Genomic DNA, 10,423 nt, shown 5'->3' with positions numbered 1-10,423 from the left:
ACTACTGTATAGCTCTGTGTAAATAATCATTCTGTACATTCGATAATCTTTAATCCTACAACTGTTTATAACCTGCATAGTTCCCATTTCTGTATAGCTGTATATCCCAGATTCTGTAAAGTTATTTATTTCATATTTATATCCTGTTCATATCCTGCACATAGCTTGTACTCACTACAGCCTGTACATACTTATAGTTATAGAATATTCACAACATACTTCATACCGTGTACATTATAACATACCATAATAGACCCATTTCTGTAATATACTCACATATCTATATTATTGCTAATATATGTTGTAATATATCTATATCACTAAAGCACTTCTGGATGGATGCAAACTGCATTTCGTTGCCCTGTACCTGTGCATGTGCAATGACAATAAAGTTGAATTCTATTCTATTCTAAACGACTTTACTCTGTGCATATGCAAAACTAGGATTGGATTAATGAAATGAGCACACCGGCCTGTTTTGTAAATCATCATCATTTGGAAGCAGGACAAATGTGCAATCTGTGTGAATCTGAATGTCTAAATCAGCGTCATTATTGTAAAACAGGCTCGGGCTGAAAGAACGGGTGTTTGGATATCATCTGGCCTTTAATCTTTATTCTTTGCACCATTTCTTGTTACTGCAGCAACAGCACGGCTATGTGTCCTTCAGAGGCTGAGGGGTTCCCTCTGCCATGTACAAAACAGGTTATTACTGCACTACATGAGGAATCACTGAGGCCGGCGCTCCTGACACTCAGCAAGGCAAATAAAAGGAAAAGCTCTTGTGGAGCAGCTGTGTAATAAATCTTCGGACTGCATCAACCTTCATAAGAGGAGTGATGATTGGAGAATGCAAACCAGCGTGCAACCAGCGGTAAAAGTGATGATGACGATCACATGATTCTAATTTTTCCATCTTTCTGTAAAGCCGGTGTGTTTGGTTGCTGATGTCATGCAGACATTTGATTGGTTGGTGGTGATCGAGTCCAGATTTGGTTCTGTGCAATCACTTTTCCAGGGAGATCATTTAAACTGTGTTAAAAACAGCATGAGTCTCAGTCTGAGGCCTGCAATGCATTCTGGGAAACATTCAGGCTCTTCTCAGCAGGTGGGACAGATGTGTGCTCAGAGCAGGTGACAGTAGGTGAAAGGTCTCCTTTTACCCACATTTAGAGACGAGCATCATCTTCCAGTTGAGGTTGTGTCAAAGCCTCTAATGCAGCTGTATTTGAAGTCTTTTCCTCCCCGTGGCGGTAACGATGGCGTTCCCGTTCTGTTAAATCAAACTTGAGCTTCTCACGTTTGTAAAGTTCTTGAAGGTTCGTGATCGCAGAGTCTCCGCTGGGATCTGAGTGGAATTTGAACCGTCAGCCTTCACGAGCAGCTGGACTCGTGGGCGTCCTGCTGGTTTCCCTCACGGGGACAATCTGCGGCGATGCCGTCGTCATGGAGACGTCGGATGCAGAGACAACAAATAATACACGTGAGGCGACGAAGCATCGCCACAATCAAACCTGAAAGTCCTTCAGAGTCCCAGCCTGAAAAATTTCAGCTGTTTTTTAAATAAAGCTTCTGACCGTAGAGTCACAGCTGCGCCTCACACCTCACCTCCCGAGATCAGTTCAGCCAATCAGAGAGCAGCAGGAATGTCCACGCGTCTGTACAGGTTCCATCCTTCTGCTTTTCTGTAGTCATTCGGGCATTATTTGACCTCCATACGGCAGCGACAGCTTTCAGTGTGAGCTGCTGTATGGAGGTCAGAAACCGCCCAGACTAATCATCCAAAACATTTTAAATCTGCCTTCAAAATAAAATGTATTCAAAATATGATCACGGGTTTCTGATAACTGACCTTTTAGTGTAAACCTGAAACTCTCACTGAGCCATGAAGTCTCTGAAATCCATCTTTTCCTGAAAATCCTTAAAATATTAGTTTCACAAATTAAAGTCAGACTCACATTTATCTGCTGCAGCGAGTCTTCCTCCGTCCTCAGCTGCTCTCTGTCTCCTCTGAGCTCCGTCCTCACCTCCTCCTCACCTCCTCCTCCTCCTCCGTGTCAGCTGGAGCTGACATCCCACAGCCCTCACAAAAACAACATGGAGCAGAGCAGAAACACGTTTAACCCCACAGGTGAGTCCGGGTTTGTCACATGGTTTAACTAGACTTTTATTATCTTTATAAGTTTGTTATTCCTGATACTGCTGAGGTTCACGTCTTGACCTCACCGATCCTTTTGATATTCAGCTGGAGAAGAGTCACATGAAGCTGAAGTATTTTTCATCAAAGCTTTATTACCAGTGCACACTGGGAGATCCCACTATACACTCAAAAAAGTGAAATTTGGTGGTTATTGCATTTACAAGACTCTAACATGTAATTTGAACACAATGAATTTATGTTTCTAAGGTGAACGTAATAAAATCATATAAGATCTACATGAAATTTATCAACTTAGCGCCTCTTAAATTTATTCTTGTTGATATGACATGATAAAATCTAACAAGAGTGGTTAGCTGCCTTAAAGACTCGCGATATCACAAGATCACGTGAGATTCTAAACAACAAGAGGCAGGAAAGCACATGGTTTGCTTCACGGTCATCTTGGAAAGGTAAGAGTGAATCTATCTTCATCCATCTTGATGAAAATACTTTTTGCACAAAGGTATCATTAGTTTGTCGATTCTTTTCAGTTCTATTTATTCACATTTGTTTTTTTTTTTGTTTGTTTTTTAAAATATCTGTTTGTTTATGCCATTCTAGCTAGCTAACACGTTAGTGCAAGAATATAGCACAATGTCATGCTAGCATGATAGCCTAATATGAAAGACTTAGCTACTCCAAATATAGATATTGTTTATAACTTAACCTCTGCACATAAGCTAGTTTGGCTCTACCACAGAGACTGTTGTGATAAATTTACATTTTACGTGTGGGTTGTTGAAATTTGTAAGTTTGTAAGTTGCAACTGATGGACAGTGGTTTATTTAACAATTTATGTGTTTTTAGTACACTGAGGAGGAAAGACAAAACATGAACAGATATGTTTTCCTGTTTTTTAATTTTTTTGAAATTAAATATTTTTCTACTTAATAAACTTGGAGACTTGCAGTTCCCTCCTGTAAAGATAATAAATGTTTAATCTTATCAGGTGGTGAAAGGTCTGGAGAGCTGGCAGGCCAGTTCATCAAATTCATGGTGAGCTAATATTTTTCTTAAAAATTATCACATTCCCATGTTAAAAATGTAATATATTCATTTGTAAGTGACATATACTTTTGAGACCAAGAAAACATTGCATTCTGATTTTATGTACACATCATCTAAACTTTCTTGAATTGGGGGTATGGCATGATTAAATTAATACACAAATTACAAAACAATATTAAAATGACAGACTTGTCTAAAATGCATAAATACTATTTGAAAAGATTAAGACTGTAAAACAATAGCCTCTGTATTTCTCACAAATTCCTGGTAATTCAACTAAAAGTTCTTTAATCCCACTGCTAGGTCGTTGAGATGGATTTCCGTATATATTTGTTTTTTTCCCCCTCTGTGTATAAAGACTGATGCTGTTGAAATCAGAAGAGAATACATCGCCAAAGGTCTTTGCGTGTACCTGAATGAAGATCTTAAGAAGCTGGTGAAGAATTACCTGGTATGTTAACTTGCCTGTATCCTTAACTAAGGAGATGATCAAAGATAAGCTTGAACTACATAAAAGAGTTTCAGGGGATGGGGTTTTCCTGTAAATTACCGGTGGCTGTAAAAAATACCTTTTAAAATAGGAAAAGTAAGAGCTTTAAGTTTCTCACTGGATACTACACACACCATTCTTGAGTGTTTTATACTATCATTATTATAATATCATTATAATAACCTCATTCATACACACATTCATACAAGATTTTTATGTAACATTTACACTTCAATGGATGTATCAGGAGCAACTTGGGGTTCAGTATGTTACCCATTGATAGTTTTAGTATCAGATTAGAGAAGCCAGGGATTAAACCAGTAGACAACTTGCTCTACCTCCTGTGCCACAGTCACCCCTATCACAACTCAAGATTTTGAAAGACATTGTTGAGGTATTGAATGAACTTCTCTTGAGTCAGGAAAAATATCGGGCAGTCATTTTTGATTACATTTACATTATTATAAGGCTTGAATGAGTAAAGCTTTTAGGTATTTTACATTAATGTAAAACAGATATTTACTTTTAAAACTGTTTGCAATGGACATTAGTGAGAAATCATTATCTTTTTTTTGTTTGTTTTATTGTCACAGGAAGTTGATAACAAGCATCGCCACTGCCATAGCAGAGACAGTCTTTGGAATCTGTGTCTTTCGATCAGAGGGTGCGGAGCCTGGCGATGACCCTCAGGATGTTGTGATTGTTCTAGAGGGGTTGGAAGTGATGGGTGAGTTGGGCAATGTAGTTTTTGCAGTGACAATGTTGCTTGGTCTGGTCTATTCACTGAAGCTGAGCTACCCTCTGGAACTCAGGTACACCTGTGAGGTCCTGCAGAAGATTCTTATGGAATTAGATGCACACGAACTATCCAACAGCACACAAAGTACAGGTTCTCAAAACACTATTTTCTCATTGAGAAATGTTCCCATTACAACAGCTACACCATGTATCTGGACCATGAACCTAAAATAATTGCAGATATTTTCTTTTTTGAAAGTGCATCTGTTGACCTTCAAAGTAGTTGTATTAGTCATCGGAAAATCACCTGCTTCAGCCATTCATTGTTGTTAAAAAATTGTTTTAACAGGTTAACTTTCCACTTTGTCCACTACTTAACTTGTACTTGCATTTCATGTATTCTTTATACATTATGTGAAATTTGCTATAAATTCAATAAATTGGAGAAAACAAAAAGATGTGTATGACAAATTTTTATTTACCTTTTAGATGTAATAGTGAAATAGTGATGTTAACCAGACTCTAGACTTTGTTAAATGCTCCAAAAAATTACTCTTTAAATTAACTTAAAATAATCATGGAAAGAATTTCCACGTGATTAAATTGCTTTCTATTAGCATTAAAGACTTGTATTGGAATAACTTAATTTGTATGAGTTGGTTCAACTCAATTAACTTAAGCTGGGACCAAATTTAGTAAATTAGTTGGAGAAAACCTACTGAATTGAGTTGGAACAAAACTCTTTAAGTTGGATCAACACTATTAAAATATATTGGATCAAAATGCAGTAAATACGTTGATTCATCAATCTTTAATTAAGTTGGTCCAACTTGAGTGCATTAAGTTGGAGTAACAGAATTGCATAATGCTAAAATAAAGCAATTTAATCACGTGGAAATTCTTTCCATGATTTTTTTATGTTCATTTAAAGAGTTATTTTTTTGAGTGTACAGGGAGTGCAGAATTATTAGGCAAGTTGTATTTTTGAGGAATATTATTATTGAACAACAACCATGTTCTCAATGAACCCAAAAAACTCATTAATATCAAAGCTGAATGTTTTTGGAAGTAGTTTTTAGTTAGTTTTTAGTTTGAGCTATTTTAGGGGGATATCTGTGTGTGCAGGTGACTATTACTGTGCATAATTATTAGGCAACTTAACAAAAAACAAATATATACCCATTTCAATGATTTCTTTTTACCAGTGAAACCAATATAACATCTCCACATTCACAAATATACATTTCTGACATTCAAAAACAAAACAAAAACAAATCAGCGACCAATATAGCCACCTTTCTTTGCAAGGACACTCAAAAGCCTGCCATCCATGGATTCTGTCAGTGTTTTGATCTGTTCACCATCAACATTGCGTGCAGCAGCAACCACAGCCTCCCAGACACTGTTCAGAGAGGTGTACTGTTTTCCCTCCTTGTAAATCTCACATTTGATGATGGACCACAGGTTCTCAATGGGGTTCAGATCAGGTGAACAAGGAGGCCATGTCGTTAGTTTTTCTTCTTTTATACCCTTTCTTGCAGCCACGCTGTGGAGTACTTGGACGCGTGTGATGGAGCATTGTCCTGCATGGAAATCATGTTTTTCTTGTAGGATGCAGACTTCTTCCTGTACCACTGCTTGAAGAAGGTGTCTTCCAGAAACTGGCAGTAGGACTGGGAGTTGAGCTTGACTCCATCCTCAACCCGAAAAGGCCCCACAAGCTCATCTTTGATGATACCAGCCCAAACCAGTACTCCACCTCCACCTTGCTGGCGTCTGAGTCAGACTGGAGCTCTCTGCCTTTACCAATCCAGCCACGGGCCCATCCATCTGGCCCATCAAGACTCACTCTCATTTCATCAGTCCATAAAACCTTAGAAAAACCAGTCTTGAGATATTTCTTGGCCCAGTCTTGACGTTTCAGCTTGTGTGTCTTGTTCAGTGGTGGTCGTCTTTCAGCCTTTCTTACCTTGGCCATGTCTCTGAGTATTGCACACCTTGTGCTTTTGGGCACTCCAGTGATGTTGCAGCTCTGAAATATGGCCAAACTGGTGGCAAGTGGCATCTTGGCAGCTGCACGCTTGACTTTTCTCAGTTCATGGGAACTGTGTCACCCCTCTTCAGTAGTTTTCCACTAATTCTATTGTTCAGTCTGGGGGGGGGGGCTTGTAACTGTGGCATTCATGACAGGCAGACCTCCACTGTCAATAAATCCCTTACTCTGCACAGTTACACACCAGGACTTACAGCTAAACCAACTGGTTTGAACAAAGTCCACTATAGTCCTGTAAACAGGGGTTGACAAAGTCATCCTAAAAAACACACTTATGAATCATTTCCCGTTCTTCCAAATTACAGTCACTCCCTGTTATCTAAGTAAACTTAAGCACATTCTGTTCCAATCATTGTTTTATTCTACTCACAACACACAGATTCACCGAACGTGCAGCTTTTCCCATTCTTACGTCACCGTACGGAGGTAAAATGAGATCAAAATTATAGGATAAAAACAGTGTGAATGAAGAAAAATATGAAAAAACAACGATAAAAGGGTGAAACATGTGACTCATAAGAGAAAAAAAAGAAGCTTAGTTGCTTTATTCTTGTATTTATTAGAAATATTCTTGTTACAGAGGAGCCCATCACTTTGTGTAATGTTGTTTCAGCACGGACAGACGAGAGGACTCAGACAGGAAGAAGATTTTTATCAAAGCAAGAAGAAAACCAATCAAAACAACAGTTTTTTGCCCACTGTGAAAACTGATGGATGTGAAGCTTGTGTGCTGACGTAATGACGGTAAATGAATCTTATGTTGCGCATGTGTTATGTTATCAATGCTTCGCCTGACACGAGGCATCATTTGTGTTATACTGTGTTTTGTTGTGTGTGTTTGTGGTTCTTCGATGAAGTGCTCCTTCCATAATCCTTCTTCTACCCCACTCCAACTTGAAATATGACTTCAACAATGATTGTGATTCTTTTCCCCACACCGAGACATCACAGCTGATTTTATGCATTAACGTCAGAAACATGATTTATGTCTTTCTAAGCCACAGCTGCAGACACATCCTCTTTGCACAGAATCGAAACGTTCGTGCAGGAAGGACAAAATTTAAGGCACGCTTTGTTTCTCGCTCACAAACAGTGAAACTGCAGAAGAGCAAACAATGAATCATATTCACAGGCTCACAGCAGACTTCAGCACAGTCCTCTTTATTCACCGCTTTGAAACAACAGAGACGTCACATTTGAGACGCCTCTCACAGCCTGCTGATGGCGGTCTCCTCCTCCTCCATGATGGAGCGCAGAGCCTCCAGACACTCCACGGACACCGTCAGGGTGCCGACCACCTCGCTGCTGTCCTCCACGTCCAGCACTGCAAACACACAGACACACACACGTGTACTGTGATTATTCAGGGAATGATTTTGGGTTTCAGTCTGTCAGACTCAGACGGTTTTAGTTTGTTGTTTGTTTATTCTGCTGTTTGTAACTGCTCAGCCCTCGCTGCAGTACTGGGATCATTTTACACTGCATCAGGTAAGTATTACTCACTCTTTCATGTCTATTTCATGTGTATTGTTTGTGTATTTATACACAAGCACTCGGAGCCGGCTCACGTTGTTCACTTCAAAGAGTCGGCTGTAAGAGGCCGACACATCACTACATCACGGTGAAGAGAGCGAGCTCCCTGGAGTTCACACGGTCGTCACAGCAGGAGACACAAACTCCACAAATCACGTTGTGTTTGCAGGAGTAAAAACACACAGACACACACGTGCAGGGTGGATGATATCGCTATCATGATGTGACACAGACCCCAGCAGCACAGGGAGAGGAGGAACGTGTGAAAATCAGTGGCAGACATGGTCGGAAATACGAGACAAAGTAAACACGTTTGTGTTACGGTGATGTCACGGTTGAGCACACCCGCGTGTACGTGGACTGAGCGGGCGCGGCTGAGCAGACGGCCATTTATGTAGTGAGGAATTCTTCAACATCACTCGGCTGACGTGAAACCTAGGCCTCGAGTTTCCCCTGCGGACGGCAGACGCGCTCATGTCGAAACGACTCGTGCTTTCTCCTCGCCCTTTTGATATCTCGCAGCCTGAGTGCAATCTGAATGAGTCCAGATGAGAGTCGCCCCACAGTCGCACTTCGCTTGTCCGCTTCGTGCTGAAGGACCTGAACTCATCGATCATCAGTGCAGCAGTAATCCAGGGATGACCCATGTCGGGCCTGGATGGAATAAGTGTGGATTGGCCACACAGCCCCACAGTTTTACCCACGTTACCTACTGTGGGCTCAGACACGCACGTTTTCAAAGAGGAACTATTCCCCTCACAACACTAAAAAATTCATTAATTAATTAAAATTAAGAACGTCTTTCACAGAGGTTTCCTCGACTCAGCAGGTCTGCAACAATCAAGCATGTTTGTGATGGTGAGAGAAACCACGAGGCTAGAACGCCAAAAACTGTTACCATAGCATGTGTCCTGGATCTGGGAGGGACCGATGCTACCGTATCATGTCAACGTGCAGGAATACAAACGGAAATACTGAACGAGGGACTGACTGCTTCTATTCTGACATCTAGATTTAACCCAGAGAGGCAGAGACTCGCCAGCTGCTCAAAGACAAATGCTGCAGGATGGTCTGGACCACTGAGAAAGCCGCTCGAGCAAACACTGTTATTTGGAGGTCGTAATCTAGATCAGCTAAAATGGTGAACATTAGGAAAAGCATTTGTTTCCTGCGTCTCTGCTTTTAAGAACTTTAAAGGCTGCTGTGGTCGTGTTGTTGGTGGTTATCGTTTCGGTGCGTGCTGACCGCTCAAACGCTCCTCTGTCACGTCTCGCTGTTTCTCCAGGATGTCAGGGATCCTCAGGAAGGCCACGCCCACATCCTCACACTCCCTCTCCTGCTCCTCTTCCTCTGGAGGCTCGCTCACCACTGTGAACCGGATTCTGTTGGGAAAGGACGGTCCCGTTAGCATAGCCTGCCAGCACCTGGACTCTGGCTGTTCTACAGGGTGGGCACTTATATGGATACAGCGTAATAACAGGGGAATGGTTGGTGATACTAAAGTCCTGTTTGTGGCACATTAGTATATGTGAGGGGGCAAACTCCTCAAGATGGGCGGTGACCATGGTGGCCATTTAGAAGTCGGCCATCTTGGATACAACTTTTGTTTTTTCAATAGGAAGAGGACCATGTGACACATCAAAGTTATTGGTAACGTCACAAGAACAACAATGGTGTGCTTGGTTTCAACGTAACTTTATTCTTCCATGAGTTATTTACAAGTTTCTCTTTGTTTACAGCCATTGACATGTCGAAGAGGTTAACACGTGAGGAGCGGATCGAAATCGTGTTGATATCTGGTGAACGCAGTAACCGGGTCATTGCAGCAGATTTCAATGCAAGACACCCTATGAGACCACCCATCTCCCATGCTACAGTCAGCAAACTGCTTGCTCGTGAAACTGGTTCAGTGTTGGATTTGCCAAAATGTGGACGCAAGAAAACTGTGACTAATGAAGAAACATCAGTGGCTGTCCTAGCTTCATTCAGCAAGAGCCCACAGCGTAGCACTCGCCGCATGTCACTGGAGAGTGGCATTAGTCCAACATCCCTTGGGCGGATATTAGCTACTCACAAATGGCGCCCTTACAAACTCCAGCTGCTGCAGCATCTCAACGAGGATGACCCAGATCGGCCACAGAATTTGCAGAATGGGCAAAACAAAAATTGGAACAGGACCCTCAGTTCACGCAGAAGATTTTGTTCAGTGATGAGGCAAACTTTTATGTGAATGGTGACGTTAACAAACAAAAGCACCGCTATTGGTCTGACACTAACCCACATTGGATGGATCCCTCCAAGACTGTTGGAACAACAAAAGTGATGGTTTGGTGAGGTATATGGGAACAACAATAGTGGGTCCATTCTTCATCAATGGAAACCTCAAGGCTGCTGGATATTT

The 10,423-nt window shown here is 41.2% G+C and overlaps 1 protein-coding gene across 1 annotated transcript in view; it reads right to left on the bottom strand.

The window, feature by feature from the left end:
• Positions 1–7,028: 7,028 nt before the first annotated feature.
• The window catches only part of rpgrip1l (RPGRIP1 like), a 23,036-nt gene continuing 19,641 nt past the window's right edge, over positions 7,029–10,423 (bottom strand). Inside the window, exons 25-26 of the mRNA XM_026172326.2 lie at positions 9,268–9,404; positions 7,029–7,813 (exon numbers count right to left, since the gene is read on the bottom strand). Of these exons, the coding sequence (XP_026028111.2) occupies positions 7,698–7,813; positions 9,268–9,404 (253 nt within the window). The 3' untranslated portion in view covers positions 7,029–7,697. The remainder of the gene's footprint in view (positions 7,814–9,267; positions 9,405–10,423) is intronic.

This window comes from Astatotilapia calliptera, chromosome 7 (genome assembly GCF_964374335.1).
Source record: "Astatotilapia calliptera chromosome 7, fAstCal68.1, whole genome shotgun sequence".
Lineage (NCBI taxonomy): Eukaryota > Metazoa > Chordata > Actinopteri > Cichliformes > Cichlidae > Astatotilapia > Astatotilapia calliptera.
This window is presented reverse-complemented; position numbering and strand designations above follow the sequence as displayed.